The 20,521-nt window shown below is 52.7% G+C and overlaps 1 protein-coding gene across 2 annotated transcripts in view; it reads right to left on the minus strand.

Annotated features, from left to right (window-relative positions):
* The window catches only part of SLC28A1 (solute carrier family 28 member 1), a 48,477-nt gene that overhangs the window by 12,873 nt on the left and 15,083 nt on the right, over window positions 1-20,521 (minus strand). For both annotated transcript variants that reach the window (XM_078078840.1, XM_036083095.2), the window contains exons 6-11: window positions 19,462-19,603; window positions 18,699-18,812; window positions 17,572-17,649; window positions 4,668-4,748; window positions 3,230-3,310; window positions 780-905 (exon numbers count right to left, since the gene is read on the minus strand). In XM_078078840.1, coding sequence (XP_077934966.1) covers window positions 780-905; window positions 3,230-3,310; window positions 4,668-4,748; window positions 17,572-17,649; window positions 18,699-18,812; window positions 19,462-19,603 — 622 coding nt within the window. The remainder of the gene's footprint in view (window positions 1-779; window positions 906-3,229; window positions 3,311-4,667; window positions 4,749-17,571; window positions 17,650-18,698; window positions 18,813-19,461; window positions 19,604-20,521) is intronic.

Below are 20,521 nucleotides of genomic sequence, written 5' to 3' on the forward strand. Positions count from 1 at the left end.
GTTCTAAACTTCTAATCTAGTAAAAGCAGTTCCCTTGAGAAGTGGGTTTGAAGAAGTTCTTTTTTTTTTTTTACTTTCCTCGCTTCTGCAAGAAGCAAGAATTTCTTTGATAGTTAAGAAAAACATTAAGATCTTTAAAGATTTGCATGTGGAAGCACAAAGAAGTACAGAGTGTTTAACAAATGCAGAGCGCTATTACCAGGCACTTTGTAGGGGACACATGGGAAGATTCATCTCTGCTTGCCACGCAGGATTGGGATTGGTGTAAGGGCTTGAGTCACACCATTGGAATTTGACCTAGAAATGTATTGCGCTCAAAAGCTGCATAAGCAATAATTTAGGAGCAGAGGAAGGACTTGTGCCCAGCAAGGGTGTGGGGAAGAGGAGGGCAGGGGGAGAAGGACAGATCTCCAGGGACAGCCCAGGTGAGGGACTGTGTGTATGAGTCTTAGAGTGAGACAGATGTGGGCTCGAATCCTGGCTGGGGCATCTCGCCTATTCTCTGAGCCTCAACTTCCTCATCTGTAAAATGGGAATGTCGAGATACCTAGCACTGTGCCTGGTACAGGAGAGGTGCTCAGTAGGTGGAACACTGGGAACTCTTGCCCCCCGTGGCCACGCGAGAAGGCCGGACGGTCCCCCCACCTGGCCCGCCTTCCCGGCGCAGCCCACGTCGGAAGACTCTAGGTTGCTCCGGCCACGAGCTGTGTGCGGCTCCCACAAAAGGAGGGTTTCAGGTTCTGGAGGTTTTCAGCAAGCACAGGGAGAGCTCGACATACCCCAAAGGAGATGTAGGCGCCCAGCAGGCTGCCAGCGATGGTAGCATAGCCTCCGGTCATGACGGCGTGGATTTCGGACAGAGTCATGTCGGCCAGGTAGGGCCGGATCAGCAGAGGAGCCTCCGTCTGCAAACAGGAAAGATGTCAGACGGCCAGGGTGTCCCCCCTTCCCCCGGGAGTGGGCACAAGTCGCAGGGGGTCCCGGGGATCCCAGGGGCAGAGTCAGCAAGGCAGGGTCGGGACCGTAGTCTGTACTTGGCTGGGCCTCCCTGATCCTTGGCATTGGCCTGGCTCTAGGCAAGGACCCCCAGCCCTTCCTCTTGGCCTGATGACGCTCCCCTGGGTCAAGTGCCCACTAGGTCCTGGCACCTCCCATTCATCACTCACGACCTTCTGAGAAAGAAGTGGTCATCCCCCTTTTCCAGGAGAGCAAACAGAGAATCAGAGAGGTTCAGAGAATTACCTCTGTTCAGGCAAAGGGCCAGAAGTGGATGGAACGCCAGGCCTGAGCTTTTAATGAAGCCATAGGGGTTGCCAGAAAGAAAGGAGATGGGCATTCGGTGGTGTGTTTACTCCAGGGCATCTGGGCAAGCCTGGAGCCATTCATTTATTCATTTAATGAACAGTTATTGAGCACCTCCTATGTTCCAGACCCTTCTATAGAATAGGGATTGGGGGTAAACAAGATAGAACCCCTGACCGCACAGTTTTTATCCTGGGAGCAGTGGAAGAGGGTGGGTTATGGGAAGAAATGGATAACCAGCAAGGAACCAGGTAGATAAACAGTGTCTCGTAGACGGTGCTAAAGCTACGGAGATGTGTGCTGGTGAATGCCTGGTGGTTGCGGGGTGTTTAGAATTAACAGGCAAGGGCTGTCCGAGGAGGTGACATTGGAGCTGAGACCACAGGGGCCATCGGTTGGATTTGGTAGCACAGCATTGCAGGCAGGGTGCACAGCAAGGGTCCTGGGGCAGATTTGAGCTTAGCAGTTTTGAGGACCCACGAGCAGGCCCGTGTGCCTGTGGCAGAGGGGGTGAGGGTGGGGCGCTGGAGCTGGAGGAGAGGGGGCAGGTGGGCCGGAGGCTGCCGGGAGCGAGGGCAGCCGAGGAAGGAAGGAAGACTCCTGGAGTTTTGTCTGATCGACTTCGTGGAAGACACTGCAGGAAGTACCCTTTCCTGAGAAGAGAAAGACTTGGAAGCGTGCAGCTGGGAGGAGGAGGGAATCGGGGTTAACCTGCTTGGACTTGGTGTGGTGAATCTGAGATGCCCTGAAGGTACCCAAGGGGAAGGTCAAGGGGCAGTTGGGTGGGTCACGCTGGAGCTAGGGTCTGGGGTGACACTTGAAGCGGTTAAGCCATGGGGCTGGTGCAACCCCCTAGGGACAGAGTGTGGCCAGAGAAGAGGACCCAGGCCACCAGCATCAGGGCTGAGATGATGCTGCTGATCCTCAGAGGCTCCCCATCCCCTTCCCTTGGGGGAAGCGAGGCAAAGACCCAGGGGTCTAGGTCAATGTGCCCACCAACCGGTCCAAAGTCAGTTCACTTGGGGAGCTCTTCACATCAGCCAAATCCCATTCACCTAAAATTTGTATTTTCTCAGCAAAAACCATGGAGCACATTTGCCACATTTCATTTAAAGACGTGCTTTCGTATTTCAGTATTTCTTTCTCTTTTGCTTCATTTTAAACATCTGAAGGGATTTGAGACAATTTATCTAAGAGCACATCTGTCTTCATTGGCTTAAAAAAAACCCCTTTGAAATCAACCCAGTGGTACTATTGCCAAAAAGATGAAAATATGCTCTAGTTTCCTAAACTGTCCAGTGAAATATGGTTTTCTGTGGCAAAAAGGGACTTTTGGTGACCCCAATGTTGTTCCGATGGGCTAGGTCCCTGGAACGGGCTCTGGGGTCTCACCCCCAGGAGGACCGGGCCTTCTGAAAGGGGCTCAGGGCCGACATGGCCCTTTAGAGTCACATTTACTTTGGAAAATACATTTCAGAAAGAAGGAGGGTAAAAAAGAAGACAAAATGATGTCATGTAAGGAACACTGCCCAGGAAAGGGAACAGGTGGATTCTAAGTCCTGACTTATATTGTGGGGTCGTGGCAAGCTGTTCCCACCCTCGAGCCTGTTTCTACAGGAAGGGAGAAAGGTGGACGCCACCTGTAGGATTTGTGAGTCTCTAAGCGGATGAAGACCTCCATGGCCTAGGGCAGTCGGAGGTGCCAGACAGAGGCCATCCTCCCTGGCATGACTCAGGCAAAGAGTGCACCCCCGAACAGAGCATCTCCAGGGCAGCGGCCTTTGGTGACCCTGGGAGAAGGTCCAAGTGTCTCTTCCGCTGCCTGAATCAGAGCTCTGAGGACCCAGGACCGCCCCCCGCCGCCCCCATCCCCCACCCCGCCGGGAATGCTGCTGCTGAGCATGAGGGCAGGGGCTGCAGTACCCACCTGGCTCACAAAGATGTTTCCAGCCACACTCAGGGTCTCAGTGGCCATTGTGCCCATGGTGGCCTGCAGCAGCCAGCTGATCTAGGAGGCAGAGAGCTCCTTGTGGGCAGGCAAACCCGAGTCGGAGAGAGTCAGGGGCAGGGTGGAAGCACCTGGTAAGTCTTCCTTCCAACTTCCAGCCCGGCATAGGAAACCCTCACCTACATTTCTCCTTTCACACCTCCATTCATGGGGGCTTACCACTTCCCAAGGCCCCCCGACTCCACCTTAGGATAGCTCCAATCACTACAACAGGGCTTCTCACATGCATGTTCTCTGTCTCCATACAAAAGGGTTCCCTGGCCCAATATACTTGAGAATTTCTGTACACACACACCTTGGAGGTTACCAAATACATAGCTTAGAAAAAGGCTCTGAGAAGTCCTGCACAAAAAACCTGTTCGAATTTGTCTAGCCCAGCTTCACAAAAGTATTTGACCATGGGATCCCTTTACCTCGTAACATGTGTTAACCCTCCATGGAGCTGGAGTTTTGTGAAAAAGGCTTTGGGAAACATTGTATTCGAAAGTTCTTCCTTTCAATCAAGATGAAGTCTGCTTCCCTGGAATTTCTCCCAGCTGCAGGAACCTCCCTAACCCTTCTTTTATAGGCATCTGGAGACGGCTCTCCTACCCTCACCTCCTCCATCCTAGCCTCTTTTCCAGGCTCAGCAGCCCTACGTCCTGCAACCATGCTGTGGAGGGCATGGGGTCGGGCCCTGTCACTGTTCCCCTGAGGCTTCAGTTGCCAAAGCCCCTTGGCCGAACACACACTCCGGGTTTGGAGAGAACTGCCTCCCTCGTGCCCTGCGCTGCGCACTCCTTACATAACAGGTGGTTTTGTCTTTCTGGTGGCCCCCTGCTGCCCCTGGTTTATGCTGAGCTCGATAGGCTAAAACCTCAGACTCATCCCCATGGCCAGGTCCAATCACCGCCCGATGCCACCTCCTGTGTCCTGGTTTCGTGCGGCACATTTTATGAACATAAGCACAGGATTTGACATGCACACCAGCTAAGTCTGGCCCACGTGGCCCACTGCTCCGGTCTCTCAAGATCTTTTTGGTACAAATGATTTCTTTCCCTGATATTTCTTCTCAAAGCAGCCTCAGTTCTGCCAACTTCCCTCACACAAAGACCACATTGTATTTGGTGCCATCTCCCTTTAGTATCAGGACAAGAGACTCTGCAAACAGTAGACTCTGAGTGGGAAGTGTAGACCCCAGGAGCAGGATTCTGGGAGGGTATGGACCCCGGGAGCAGGGTCCTGGGAAGGTTCAGGCTCTCAGAGCTGGGGAGTGAGGGAGGGTTCGGGCTCTGGGTGCAAGGCCTTCTGGGAGAGCAGGAGCCCCACGGGTAGGTAGCTCCCCGAGAGCCCAGAGGCCGTGGCGTTGGGAACTCACCTTCTGGATCACCCACTCCATGAGGCCCACATAGTACAGAATGGACATGACACAGCTGAAGAAGATGACAATGGGCAGAACCTGCCAGGGAAGAGCAAGAGCCCCGGGTTAGAGGCAGCTAGCCGGCCCGGTACCCAGGGCCCAGCAGACCCCAGACGCCCCACTTCGTCCAAGGCCTTGCCACGCGGAGACCTGACCGGGTGGAGAAAGCAGCTCTGAATTCAGTGCCTGAGGTCACAAACGGGGCCTCTTTGGAAGCACTCTGTCCCCTCTGTTGCCCACCCACCCGGCGGTCTCCCCCGTCTCCTCCCGCCCACAGAGGAGGCCTGTGCAATGGCAGAGATGCAGGACTGGAGCCCATCAGTTTTTATCCCCTCGTCTGTAAAGTGGGGATAATGCCGATTTCTCACGTTGCTGTGAGGAGTAAAGGAGCTGGCTCAGGGCCTAGCGCCTTGCACAGCGGTGCTCCTCCTTCATGAGCTCAGTCCCAAGCCCAGGCCTCTGGCCTTAACCTCCCCCCCGAAGGTTTGGGCCTGCATCTCTCTAGTATTGCATCCCCACTCAGGACCAACGAGCTCAGAACTAGACTCATGGGGGCCCTGCAGTCCTGTCACCTGGTTTCCTGTTACCAGGCTTGTCACCTCTCTGCCTACTCCAGGCCTCATCGATTCTTCCTTCAAAACTGCCCTCACATCCCTTCCTCCTGGCCGGGGCCCTGGCGCCCCCACCAGCGCGTCTCCACTGCAGTCTGATGGATAATAGTAATGACGGCCAACCACTCAAACGTCTGTCAGGGGACCACCAGTTTCCTAACCACGATGACCAGGCAGCAGTGCACGGAGAGTCTGGAAACGAGGAGGAGGAGGCTCGCATGGGCCGTTAGGGAATGATTTCCAAGACAGCTTCTCAAATGGGAAAGGGGCAGGTGCCAACAGGGTGTATGCTGTGCTGGTCTACGTGCAGGGAAGGGTGGGAATGGCATTGTGTGGGCGCAAAGTATCGTTAAAAGGCTCTGCAAAGGAGGGCAGTTGCCTTGGGGCAGGAACCAGCTGACGGGGGTTGGTGTGGAGGCAGACTTACTTTCTACAACGTCCCCTTTTGTACTGTTAGAAGGTGTTATCTGGGGCGCCTGGGTGGCTCGGATGGTTAAGCGTCTGCCTTCAGCTCAGGTCATGATCCCAGGGTCCTGGGATCGAGCCCCGCATCGGGCTCCTGGCTCAGCAGGGAGCCTGCTTCTCCCTCTCCCTCTGCCTCTCCCCCTACTCATGCTCTCTCTCTCTCTCTGTATCTCTGTGTCTCAAAGGAATAAATAAAATCTTTAAAAAAAAAAAAAAAGAAGGTGTTATCTGTTCCAAACAGTTTTATTTTTTAAATTTTAATGTTTTCTTTTTTTGAAGATTTTATTTATTTATTTGAGAGAGAGAGAGAGCACAAGCAGGGGAGGGGAGCAGCAGAGGGAGAGGGAGAAGCAGACTCCCCACTGAGCAGGGAGCCAGACGTGGGACTCCATCCCAGGACTCTGGGATCATGACCTGAGCTGAAGGCAGACGCTTAACTGACTGAGCCACCCAGGCGCCCCTCCAAACAATTTTAAAGTAAGTTACGCAGAATTGGTAATAGCAGGCGCATCCTTAGGTTAAAATGTTAGGTGGGGAAACTAGATATTAAAAGCATAGAAAGACCAGAAGTCAGTACATCCAAACAGCAAGTAGCTGGGACTATGGAAATTTGAGTTCTTTTTTCTGTATTTCCAGTTCCTCATCTCCTGTAATTTTCTGTAATCGGTGGACACCTCTCAAGGGAGGGGAGCATGGGCAGAGGGAAGGTTTGGGGCAGCTCATCAGCTGGGTTTTGAACGTGCTGGGTTTGAGATGCCTGTGGAACAGCCAAGGGGCGTGCTGGGTGGGCAGCTGGATAAAAGGGTCAGGAGCTCAGAGGAGAGGTCTGGGCCAGGCCTAGTTTGGACTTGTTTGCACAAGAGTGTAGGTGGAGGCCATGGGACAGATGTAATTCCCCGAGAAAATCGCCCTGAGCGAGAAGAGCAGTGAGGAAAGGACGGGGCGCTGGGGTCAGCACCCCAGAAGGGGGAGAGGGAAGGAGGGGAGCAGGGAGGGGACAGAGAAGAAGTAGAGAGGTTGGAGGACGGCCAGGCCAGGGGTGTGATGGAAACTGAGGACAGCTTTCCAAGAAGGACGGTCGGTCAGCTATGACAGATGTGCCCGAGCATTCCAGAAGGGTGAGGAGTGACACGGACCCTTGACAGCTAGCAATTCAGGGGTCCCCGGTGGAGACAGCGAGAACAGGCAGCTCTTTTGAGAAGCTTAGCTGTGCCGGAAGGAAGGCTCTCAGGAGAGGTGAGGGGTTAAGGGGGAGCTGTTTTTGTTTTTAAAAGGGGGAGTCTTGTGTAATCACACTCAGGCTCCGGTTCACAATGAATCGGGACTGCAGGACGGCCCCAGATGAAGACAGACGCTCTGTCCCAGGCAGCTCCCCTGGAGGCGAGAGACAGGCCCTGCTGGGGGGTCTTCTTCCCCTGGCCAGATGGATACTGCGGTTTTCTCGGGGCCGGCTCCGTGCCCCATCCCTGTCACCAGCCTCCCTGCCGAGGGGGATGTCACCCGACAGGGAACGTCGGCTGTGGGTGGAGGAGCCCTCCTCCTGCCCCGAGACTCGTGACTGGCCCTGGCTGCCTGGTGCCGGGCACGCCCCCAGCACGGGGCCGCTGACGTCATCTGCCCCCCCTCGCGGTGAGACAGACACAATCACGTACTGTCTAGACTGCTGGTCCAATTTATCATGAGAGGGACTGCCCGGCGGCAGCGGCCTGGCAGGGCTGCACACGGGGCCCCCACGCCAGGGCGGAGAGAGCCCGGGGCCGGCAGGACCTGGCTGCAGATTTGGGACTTTCTCCAGGCAGCAAGCGAGAGACATTTTCTACCCAGCCGACGTGGGTTTTGGGTGGAAGGGAGGCTGTGTTTTGCATTAAATGGTGATGGTCTTGGGAGGGGAGATAAATGCAAGAGAAGAGAGGTGACCTCCTCATTTCTCATGTGGGACATTTCATACTAAATAAGGTCCCTGAGGCCCACGTGATCTCCCAGCCTGGGAACAACTTTGGGGCCTATATCGTGTGTGAGGTGGCAGGAGATGGGGCAGGCAGCGGAAGCCGGTATTGCCGTGGTCAGGGAGAGGGGCGTACATGCAGCCCTACTATGTGTCTATACGCAGCCCTACCTATGCCAGTGTGTGGTGACTCCTCGATCCTCAAACCAACTGAGGCAGACGTAAAGCCACTTCCCCAATGGGCACGCTGAGAGTGTGAGATGTGGGGTACCTGCCCAGGGTCACCCACCTGCAAAAAGACAGAGCCCTTCCTGGTCACTCCACGCAGGTTGCCAAGGCCCTGCCGTGACCCTGAGGAGGTTTGCCCTAGCGCCTCATTTCTCTGTCTCAGGAGAAGCATTCATCTCCTCCCAGAGACAGAGCTTCTTGTAAGTCCTGACCATTGCCAGCTGGTCTCTCCAGTGCCAATGCTGAGCCATCCCTGAAGGCGGAGGGGACTTCTAGCTTGTCTAGGCCAGTGGTTCTCAAAGTACGGTCCCTGCACCAGGAGTATCACCTGAGAATTTGCTAGAAATGCCAATGTTGAGCCCCACCCCCAGAGTTTCAGATTCTGTAGGTCTGGGGGGGGCCTGAGGATTTGGGCCTGAGCATTGCCAGATGCTGCTGGTGCCGCTGGTCTGGAGGCCACAGTCTGAGAACCACTGTTCTAGAGTGTAGACCATATGCTCCGAGCAAATGTCAACTTTTTACCGGGAAGCAGGCTCTGAAGGTGGGACTAAACCCACTGAGGACCCCGATGCTTCCTCTTCGTGGAGGAAGCTGAGTCAGCTTTTGATGACTTCCTGATGATGAACCCCCACACCCCCAGCACCAAAGTCCTAAGCACTGCAGACAGGGCCCTGTCGCCAGCCCCACAAAACCCCACAAAAATCCCAAACCACAAAATCCAAAGTCGGTCAACAGTACATTAAAAGGATCATACACCATCATCATTTGGGATTTATTCTAGGGATGCAGGGACGCTTCAACATCTGCAAGTCAATCAACGTGATACACCACATTAACAAAACAAAGGATAAAAATACATGATCATCTCAACCGACGCAGAAAAAGCAATTGACAAAATTCAACATCCATTCATGATAAAAACTCTCAGCAACGTCGATGTAGAAGGAATATACCTCAACATAATAAAGGCCATATATGACAAACCCACAGCTAACACCATACTCAGTGGTGAAAGGATGAGAGCTTTTCCTCTAAGATCAGGAACAAGACAAGGATGTCCACTCTCACCACTTCTATTTGACATAGAAGTCCTAGCCAGAGCAATTAGTCAAGAAAAAAGAAATAAAAGGTACCCAAATTGGAAAGGAAGAAGTAAAACTGTCACTATTTGCAAATAAAATGATACTATATATTTAAAAAATCCCTAAAGACTCCACCAAACAATTATTAGAACTAATAAATGAATCAGTAAAGTTGCAGGATATAAAATTAACATACACAAATCAGTTGTGTTTCTATACACTAATAATGAGCTATCAGAAGGAGAAATTAAGAAAAAAAAATCCCATTTACAATTGTATCAAAAAGAATAAAATATCTATGAATAAATACCAAGGAGGTGAAAGACCTGTACTCTGAAAATTATAAGACACTGGTGAAATGGGGCGCCTGGCGGTTCAGTCGGTTAAGCGTCTACCTTTGGCTCAGATCCCAGGGTCCTGAGACCGAGTCCAGAGTCAGGCTCCCTGCTCAGTGGGGAGTCTGCTTCTCCCTCTCCTGCTGCCCCTCCCCCGCCATTCGTGCTCACTCACTCTCTCTTGCTAATAAATAAATCTTAAAAAAAAAAGACACTGGTGGAAGAAATTAAAGATGACACGAATAAATGCAAAGATATCCCATGCACATGGGTTGGAAGAATTAATATTGTTAAAATGTCCATATGACCCAAAATTATCCACAAATCCTATACAATCTCCATCAAAATATCAGTGGCATTTTTCATGGAACCAGAACAAATAATTCTAAAACTTGTGTAGAACCACCAAAGACCCTGAACAGCCAAAGCAGTCTTGAGAAAGAACAGAGCTGCAGGTAGCATGCTCCCTTCTTTCAAACTACACTACAAGCTTATAGTAATCAGAACAGTATGGTACTGGCACGAAAACAGACACATAGATCAGTGGAATGGAATAGAGAGGCCAGAAATAAATCTATGTTTATATGGTCAGTTAACCTACAACAAGGAGGCAAAAATATCCAATGGGAAAAAGACAATGTCTTCAATAAATGGCGCTGGGAAAACTGGACAGCTACATGCAGAAGAATGAAACTGGACCACTTTCTTACACCAGACACAAAAATAAATTCAAATGGATTAAAGACTTGAATGCAAGACCCGAAACCATAAACATCTAGGAGAAAACATAGGCAGTGAGCTCTCTGACATGGGCCTTAGTGATGTTTTTTGGGCCAGGACCCTCAGGCAAGGGCAAGAAAAGCTAAAATAAACAAATGTGATTACATCCAATTAAAAAGCTTCTGCACAATGAAGGAAACCAACAACAAAACAGAGAGGCAACCTACGGAATGGGAGAAGATATTTGTTAACCATATATCTGATAAGGTGTTAACATCAAAAATATATAAAAAACTTACATAATTAACTTAATGCCCCCCCAAAAAACTCAATTTAAAAATGGGCAGAGGACCTGAATAGACATTTTCCCAAAGAAGACATACAGATGGCCATCAGACACATGAAAAGATGCTCAACATCATTCATCATCAGGAAAATGTAAATCAAAACCACAATGAGAGATCACTTCACACTAGTCAGATTGGCTATTATCAAAAAAAACAAGAGGGGCGCCTGGGTGGCTCAACTGGTTAAGTGTCTGACTCTTGATCTCAGTTCATGATCTCAGGTTTGTGAGATGGAGCCCCATGCTGGGCTCCGCACTGGGCGTGGAGCCTGCTTAAAATAAACAAATACAAGTTTTAAAAATTTTAAAAAGTAGATAAGTCACAGGGATGCAATGTTCAGCATAGGGAATACAGTTGATAGTATTATAATAACTTCGTACATTGACAGATGACTTACAAGATGACTTATTATGGGGATCACTTCATAATGTCTAAAAATATCAAAGCACCATGATATATACCTGAAACTAATAGGATGTTATGTCAGTCACACTTCAATAAAAATAAAAGAAAAAAAAGGAAGAAACAAGAGAACATATAAAGAACATATAAAGAAAAATAAAAGAAAAAAAAGGAAGAAACAAGAGAACATATAAAGAACATATAAAGAAAAATAAAAGAAAAAAAAGGAAGAAACAAGAAACCAACCACACACACAACAACGCAAAGCTGGACAATCCTTCCGGGTGTGGGGGGGTTCACTATGCTTACAGAAAGGCAGAGGCTTACTCCATGGCCACACAAAGTGGACATGCCTCCTGATTTCCTGCTCCTGCCGCCCCTTGCCCGGAATGACCTCAACACTCTGCTCCCTCATGCCCAACAGCCTGTCAAAGTCTCCTTCAGAGACCTATGTAGACACCAGATTCTCACAAGATCTCTCCCAGTCCAATCGCCCACCTCCTTCCTTCTAGCACCCCACCCCAGTTTCCACTTACTTCCCACTCCTTCCCCTGAAAATCATGCTCACTGAGGTTACCAGGTTACCAGGGACCCCTTGATTACCTTGATTAAATCAATCACAGTGCCTTTTGGCCCTTTCCTTATTTGATTTTATTTTTGGCCAAATGTCGCACTGTCGACCATTGGGGATGGCCAAAGCTGCATCAGGCAGATACCCCAAAACCTTGGGAGATGAAAACACTTTCTTTCCCCTCACTGTTCCTTAGGGGGAACATCTGAGCAGCACTGCTGAGCTCAGTATGTGGGTGAATGTTCCAGAGGCGGGAGCCACAGCGAAGGAACAAGTAAGCATGCTCGACAGGGTCAGCCAGACCCAGGAAGGATGCAGGAGCCTCGGGGGAGGCCACTGTGTGGGTGGGAAATTACCAGAAGAGAGATGGAGCCAAGGTGGAATGACTAATCAAGATGATACAGCCAAGAGGTGGCTGCCACGTCGACGGTGCTGGACTCTAGGCCAGGGGAGGTGGAGGGACCCAGAAGCCCCGGGCAGAGACTCAGCTTCCTGGAGAAGTGATGAGCTGGACCGTGGCCCAGCAGGAAGCAGCTTGGATTCTGAACATCTGAGTGAGCTCAGAGAAGACTTCCCCAGGCCATCAGGAGCCAAAGGCCTTGGACCACGGCCACATGATCCATGGAAAGAAGGCAAAGAAAGCTCCTAAGTCTTCCGTTCGACTCAGCACCAACAAAACCACTCCCACCTTGAGGACCAGCCCCAAGCTTAGCAAGGGCTTGTGCTTGTGTGTGTGTGTGCGCGTGTTTGTGTGCATGTGTGAGTGCGCGCGTGTTTGTGTGCATGTGTGAGTGCGCGCGTGTTTGTGTGCATGTGTGAGTGCGCGCGTGTTTGTGTGCATGTGTGAGTGTGTGCGTGTTTGTGTGCATGTGTGAGTGTGTGCGCGATGCAGGGGGGGGGGTGGGTGAGTGAAATTTCGTGATTAATGAATCTTGTGAAGAAGGGAATTCCATGGCCATGGGATATTTAAATCCTCCCTGATCTGGTCTGTCTTAGTGAAGGAGGCCACCAGCTAATCGACTAACCACGAGTTTGGCCAGAGGACAGGGCCTCTCAGGGGCCAAGAAACGGTTAGTGTTTGACTGGGAAACGCTGAGTCTGGCTAATGATAAACCCACCTCCCTTGTTTTTTCTCTCTTGGCTGAACATCCAAACTCCAAGTCTTTAGCAACCATTTAACATGTTTTAAATTTAACATTATCAGCATGAAGGTTGCTCTTTGTATTTGGAAGGGAGACGTGATGTCACTGAGTTCAACTTATAGTACAAGAAGAAAACACCACTTGGCTGGTAGTCCAATCACCCCGCTCCAGCCCTGGCTCCGCCCTAACTCACTGGGTGACTGCGCCCAGGTCACTGCTCCTCTCTGGGGTGTGGTTTGGCCATCTGTAATATTAAAGGGGGGGACGCAAAGATCAACGAGTTCCCTTCCAGCCCAACCATCTATGCAGCCACGGTTGTACAGGGTGATTGGGGGAGAGGGGCAAGTAGCAGGTGTGTGCGTGTTCTTCCGGAAAGGGAGAAAAGATGGGAGGACACACAGCTAACACTGGCAAGAGGATGGACACAGCAGCAAGCCAGGTGATCGTTTCAGGGCTAGACTGGGAGAGAAGCAGTATGGGATATCAGTGGACAGAGGCTGCTTGGCCGGCCCTGTGCCCCTTCCCCTGCTGCTTTTGGTGACAAAGTTTTATTTTCCTTTGGGAACCACCCCCTCCTCCACTCTCACTCGATGGGCTCCAGGTTTAATGGATCCAAGTCATTTACCCTCCCTGGCTATAATCTGGAGATGACATATACTCCAAGCCAGGCCAAGAAGGGCCCACTCCTGGGTTTCCTGCTAGAGCTAGTGGAAATCAGGCATGCTCTCTCTCTTTCTCTGTCCCTGCTAAGTAAGGTTGCTAAGTTGGTTGGATGTAAGCCCGGTATCTCTTTGCCACCACCTCAAGGGAGCCTACCTGAGACTAAGTCTAAAGCCAACGCCAAGAACACAGAACCAGGACATAGGCCAGGTGGATCCCAGGTGATGCTCAGTATCTGGATCCAGTAGGATCCGAGGCCCTGGATTTCTTCAGTTATAGAAATCAATCTTGATTTTTTAGTTCTGCTTTGTTTCTTTTTTTGGCTCAAGTCCATTTGAGGTGTGTTTCTGTCACTTACCACCGACAAGTCAGGAACTAAGCACCCTGGTCAGGAAGTCCAGCCTAGACTCCCAAATGTGTCCCCACGTTACGGCCGAGAGGGACTGTAGATCAAAGGGTCAATGCCACCGCTGCTCCTCCCAGGCAGGTATGCTAGCTCTCACCTGGGCCCTGCTCCTGCGCTAGACCACAGACCACAAACACTCCCTCGGAACACAAGGACGCCCTGAAAGTGCAGCTGATCACAGGTCCCACGGGGAGCTGCCTGCCTTGTTTTCTGTCGTGGAGGGATGGTACCACCTCTCCTGGGCCCTGCTCCTTGCAGTGACGAGCTTCTCAGGGTGGCGCCCACTCAGTCAGAGCACCCGACTCCCTGGCTTTGGGCGGGAGCACAAGACCCCAGTTGCGGCAATTGTAGTAATCCTGCCCCGGGCTTAGCGATCGGTCCAGGATCGGTCACGTGACCCGAGGCAGGGCAATCTGAGGACTGCCCCAGGATTTTCTACCTCGGGCTGGCAGAGAAGAGTTTCCCTTGTTTGGGGGCACATGCTGTAAGAATGAGCACCTGATGTTGCTGGGGGTCAGGGGAAGATCTGGTATGCAGGAGCGAAGCTGATGCCCTGGCAGAAGCAGAAAGGTGGGGCTCAGGGCCATGAACCTGACTGCCCCGGGTCCAGCCTGCACCTGCTCTACCTCGCCTTCCAGTGTGTGAGGCAAGAAACAGCCCTCCGTCCCTCCTCTCTTTAAAGCAAGTTTTAAATGGGTCTTTGTCACTTGCAACCAAATAGTCCTCAAGAATACTCTTTTCTGGGAGCCTGGGTGGCTCAGTCGGTTAGGCGTATGCCTTCGGCTCAGGTCATGATCTCAGGGTCTTGGGATCGAGTCCCCCATTGGGGTCCCTGCTCCACAGGGAGCCTGCTTCTCCCTCTGCTTCCTGCCTCTCTCTCTCTCTCTCTCTCTCTCTCTCTCTGTCTCTTGTAAATAAATAAAATCTTAAAAAAAAAAAAAAAAAGAATACTCTTTTCTTCCAAACCAAGGGAAAAACAAACATCTAAGATCTGGACCCCTTTGTCACCACTGCCGACCAAGGAAAGTGCTTTGATATCAAGGCAGAGAAGCTAATAAGCAAGAGCTTTGGATCTGGGTTCCAATCTTGATCCCAGCAGTCACTAGCTTTGTGACTTTTTGCAAGTCACAACCACTCTGAACCTCAGTATCCTCATCTGTGAAAAAGAGGATAACGATAGCAGTCCCCCCACGGGTGGCTAGGAGGGCAAAGTGTGTGCCTGGCACGTGGTTCTGGCTCCACACCTAGGGGCTGTTATTATGATTTCCTTCTCCCTGTGCTTTTCTTCTCTGTTCCACCAAGGTCTTGGGTCTAGAGGGGGACAAAAGGGTTTCTGGTGGCCCTGGAGCTTGCAGCAAAGCCCGTGTGTAGCTCTTAGCTCTAGAGGGTCAGGAAGCTCTGGGCTCTGCTGGGGAGGTTTGGAGAAAAAAGAGCTTAGCCCTGGTCTTGGGCCAAAGGGAGAGCTGCTCAGGACCACACAGTCATGGGAATGGCAGCCCGGCCAGGGAGAGGAGCCCAACCCACAGCTGTGGCTCGCAGAGCCAGACTTCCCAGCAGGCACGGAGGGACGTCCCACGTGCAGGCACCAGAGAACCACCATTTGCTCAGCAAAGAGCAGCGTCCAGGCACAGGGAGGGGCTTTGTAGGGCTCAGGGTCAGTCAAGGGACACAAGGATGGGTAAGACCCAGGCCTTGCCCTCCAACAGCTAAATGCAAACACGGCTACAACACGTGGAGCTAAGTGACGTGCTTCCTGCAGGCCCCCTCAGCCTCCGTTCCCCGAGGTGATCTCTCTCCTGCACCACGGAGTCCGGTGGCCCCAGGTCACCACGTGGGGATGAGGCAGCCTCCTCTGGTCCTCTATTCCAAGCATCCTGGCTACAACTCTTCCTACCCACTATTGACATGGTAACTGTCCCAAAGCTCCAAAAAAGTCCCTCCCTGCTCAAAAATGTTCAAGAGCTCCCATTTCCTGGGGACAAAACCCAGGTGCCTCCACATGGCATTTAGGACCCTTCCAGGTACAGCCCCACCACACGTCTGGGTTGTGCCCTAGCCCATACTTTCCTACCAATAGCTCTCGTGTCAGCAGAGGGAACTCCGCCCTGTACTTGAGACACACCTGCGCACTCTCACCTCCGTGCTTATCCCATGAACTTCCTCTTCTTGCCTCTCTGCGCCTCCAAATCTTTCTTGTCCTGCACATCAAACACCACCTCCGGGGGGTGTTATCCTCCCTGTCCCTAGTTGAAGCAATCCCTCCCTAAATGGACTCCCCGGGCACTTCCGGCTGTGCCAACTGCACTTGAACCTGGCTTCCTGGGGAGGCTGAGCTGTAGAGTGTTTGTCTTTTAAAGAGTAAGAGGATGCAGGCTGTTGTCTTTCTGTCCAGTGAACACAGGAAGTCAGCCAGGCTCTCCCTGGAACCCTGGGTGGCCCCTGCTTGGAAATGCAAGTGTGAAGGGAGCAGCCCCCCCTTGCCCTACAGGAATGGTGTTCGGGGACCTTTGGGGGGCACCGACAGAGGCTGCGCCCCCACCTCCCCTCTCTACACAGAACTGGTCTCTGAGGAACGTGATGGATCAGCCCATCCCAGGGCACACAAGACTCCTGAGAGGACAGGAACCGGGTCCCCTCCCTCTTTTCTCCGAGCACTGACATTATTCGAATGCCTTGGCTAAAGGGGACATTTCCCTGAGAGCTGGTGGCACACACAGATGCTGTGACACAAGGTGACCTCACCACGAGTCAATGGCAGGGGAAGCGGACCTGGAGACGTCCAGACTCACCACCGGGCTCAACATCAGCCCAGCAGTGCAGAGCTGAGCCCATGGCTCAGGCTGGAAGCCTCCGGAGCCCAACACCCACTGCAGGGTGGGAGGCTCTAGAAACAATGGCCAGAGTAATAGAAAGCAGAAACCTCCCGAACCTACACGTGGGATCCCGCACAGCAGCCCCACGGTGACAGTGGTCTGGGGCATGCTCGCGTAGGCAGCATGGGATCCCGTCCATGGAGCCATGGGAACAATGGCAGAGTCTCTCTCTCTCTCTCTCTCTCTCTCTCTCTGCTGGCATTGCAAGTGGAGCTTAAGCCTGAAGGGGGCTTCAGGGTCTTTAGACAGCGCGGGTGTGAGGCGGGCAGAGGTCTTACGGAAGGAGGCACGTGGGTGCTCAGGCAGTCAATGGGAGAAAGAAGAAATACAAGCACATTTCCACGCAGAATAGGGGAGCGGCCGCACCTGCAAACTCAACACAGGCTGCCCCGTGTCAAGTCAGGGTCGGGGTCAGGGTCAGGGTCAGGGTCAGGGCTCTGCCACACACAACAAGGCCCTGGAGTCTTTCGGTCAGTTTCCTCTGTAGTACTTTGCACTGGAACAGGCACATGATAAACCGCTGGAAGGAGGGAAGGAGAGAGGGAGGGAGGGGCTGTAGGTCCGGGAGAGTCCAGAGGAGGGAGGCCTAGCTTGCAGCTGGATAATCAGGGCCAGCTTCCTGCAGAGGTGGCCTGTGAGGGCCTTGAAGTAGAAGCAGCCCGAGAGGGTCGAGAGGGTCGTTTGTGACTAAGGGTTCCTGGAAAGTGTCCTTCACAGGCCTCGGGTCCCTGCAGCCATGGTGGAGGCTAAGGCGAAAGCAGGTGCCAGCCCCCTGCCCCTACCCTCACTTCTTGTCCTCAGCCTCACACAATTCCAGCAACTGGGGGTTCATTTTTAAGGAAAACTTTGCAAATTTTACAAAACACACAGAAAACATACCAGCAGGTGAACACATTGTGGGGGCCCCACTCGACACCCTGGCGCTTACGCTTCCTGAGGTCCAGGATGCGGCTCCACCCGCAAGAGCCCTCCCCTCCACCTGGGCCTGGCCCAGCTGCTCACCCAGACTCCCCACTAGCTTGGGGGCGCCGGGCAGCCCCGGCTAAAGGCCTCGTGGGCCAAGAGTTGAGCTGACCTGAAAGGCAAAGACACCCTTGACCATCGCCTCCCCAAACACGAAGCTGGAGCCGGCATCCGTGTAGCTCAGGAAGATCTGAAAGCAAAACATAAAACAAAGCAAAAGCCTGGAGGGAGGCCAGGAAGCAAGAAGGGAGAAATGGTGGCCAGGAGCCTGGGGCTGGGTGAGCCGGAGGGACCTTGCTGGCCACGGGCCTGTCCGGCAGCCCAGGGGGAGAGACAGCGGGCCTCCCAGGCCCCCCGGGGGCCGTACCTGGCAGTGTGCTTTGTGAAAGCAAGGACGATGGTGAGCCAGACGTGTGTGAAGGCTCTTCTGGGTGGTGCCTTGTGCACCTGCTTACTCCCCTCACAGCGCCATCCTGTCCCCACCCCAGGCTGGTGGCCTTGCTGGCCTTGCGGCCACCCTTCTACAGAGCTGGTTTTAGGTCCTGACCTTGCATTGTGACTTCAGGGACAAGTCACTTCTCTCGTCCAGACCTCAGTAGTCTCATCTATAAAATGACAGTGGGGACCAGCACATGGAAATCCGAGCTGGCGAGACTGGGGTGCGGAGAGGATTAGCCATGCGCCCCTGATAATTTATACTTTAAAAAGTAACTCATAATGGTTGCACAACAATGTGAAGGAGCTTCATGACACTTAAAGATGATGAAAATGGTAAATTTTGTGGTATGTGTATTTACTACAACAAACAATGGAATTTAAAAATATGACTTCAGTAAACTGAACATCATTTGTACGCACACACGTACACAAAGTAAATCATTTGGAATTTTTTTTTTTTTTAGCACTTTTAACTATTACAAGGTCCACATCCCTCGTGACTGCTGAAGGCCACCGGCCTTGTGCCCGGGTTCCCTAAGAAACTCCCTGTCCTGAGATTCCTTCCCACATCAGACCAGGCTGTGAATGGATGGCTCCGTCTGGGCAGGTGGCCCCAGGCCTGAGGGAAGCAGCAGCTGAACTGCCCAGCCCCGGCTGCTCATGTGATCCAGGACCCAGGGCACACCCACCATCCTGGTCCCAATCCCTCCCTACGGCCTCACCACCCACCTTCCCCCGACAGAGTGGCTCCATTTCCTGGCAGCTCAAGACGCCATGGGCTGCTGGGCCCCACGTACGCACCTGGATCTGGTTGCCCATCCACTGGAATGCAATAAATCCTGGTTCTGTTCTGATGACGAAGAGTCCAAGTGCAAACTGTAGGCCGAGGCCCCAGGACACAGCCCTCCAGGACACCTGCCACTCAAAAGAAAGGTCCTGGTGAGCTCAGCTCCTTGCGGGGATCCGCAGAGGAAGAGCAGAGGGTAAGGCCAGAGAGCATGATGCTACTGATGGGCTGTGGGAGTTTGGGTCTGTCTGTAGGACAGAGACTGGACCCAGCCAGAACTCTGGGCCCGTTGCCAATGGTCACCTCCACTGGAGTCAGAACAGGTCACACTCTTAGCAGCCACGGGCCTGGGGAAGTGGGCAGGGTGGGGAAAGGTCTAGGGACCCATGCAAGACACGAGCAGCCTCCAGCCTGCCACGGTACTCGGTCCTGGTCATCACTGGGTGGGCAGAGCTGGAGTGGGGGTGTCTGCCCGGACCTCCCCCCACCCCTCCTCCAAGGGCAGGGCTCCCAGCTGCCCTGACCCACTCCCTCGATGCCCACACCCCCAGAGGAGGGTTGCTGCTCTCTCTCAGCATTTAATGATTTCTTGGCAGTGATCCCCAAACTCAGGGGTGCATGAGGATCTCTGTGAGGCTTAGCCGGAGGCTGTAGGGGGACGTTGGCCACACTGTGAAATGGGGAGGGGTCTTGGCTTCAGGGGGTGGCTGCAAGGTCCAAGGAGGCAGGGAGAGAAGGGGCTGCGGCCCAGCCCGGACCTGACCACTAAGCACTCACTGCGCGGTGATGCTTTGAGCAGGCAAAGAGGAGGCTGATGAACACGCAGATTCCTGCAAAGGACACTAGCTGCTCAGGCCGCTGGGAGGTGTCCAGAACCAGCCACAAGACCAAGCCCAGGAAAGCAGCAAGGGCCAGACCCCTGCAGGGGAGAGGCAGAAAGCTACCACTCTCAGTATCTCCCCGCCCCCTCCCCCCCCCTCCACCTCCAGGGCCCCAAGGAAACGGTGCTCAGGGCCAGTGAGAGGAGAGAGAGACCTGTGACCTCACACAGACCGCCCAGCCTCTCTGAGGCTAGCGCCCTCATTGGGGAAATGAAGCCAAAGACCCTCATGTCTCCAGGCTGCTGAGAGGACTAAAGAGGAGAATGCGTGTACTGAGCTTCGCACGGTGCCGGGCACGCGGCTCCATCAAGGGCAGGACTCCCACAGCTGCAGTGATGCTCAGCCCAGCCTCTGACCAGGCCAGGGGAGGTGGGGCCTGTGCGGCCCAGGACGCAGCTGCTGGCGCAGGGGCACCTGGCTAGCTCAGTCTGTAGATCATGCAACTCTTAGTCTCAGGGTCATGAGTTCAAGCCCCACATTAGGTGTGGAGACTACTTAAAATAAAATAAAATAAAATAAAATAAAATAAAATGAAATAACAAATAAATATAAAAATATTTAAAATAATAAAAAAATAAAAATAAAAAATAAAAAATAAAAAACAAACAAATCAGCTGTCCAGAAGCAATAATGTCAGTCTGGGCAGGTGAGCCAAGCGCCTGAGATCGAGGCCTGGAAGCAACCTTCACAGCCACGCTTTCCTCCCTGGGGCTGGGCTTGGCTTGTCCAGGAGGGCTGGGCACTGGGTGCTCGAGATCTGCCCCCGACCCGGTCGTCAACTCCCTCAGAACTACTGATAACAGCTAATGTTCACTGAGCACCTATTAAATATCAGGAGCTATGCCGGATGCTGAGAGATGTATGGTCGCTGCCCATTATACAGGTGAAGAAACTGAGGCACAGTGAGTTTAAATGACTTGCCCACAGCCCCGCATTTGAACAGTAGCAGATGTGAG

This window comes from Halichoerus grypus, chromosome 8 (genome assembly GCF_964656455.1).
Source record: "Halichoerus grypus chromosome 8, mHalGry1.hap1.1, whole genome shotgun sequence".
NCBI classification, from domain to species: domain Eukaryota; kingdom Metazoa; phylum Chordata; class Mammalia; order Carnivora; family Phocidae; genus Halichoerus; species Halichoerus grypus.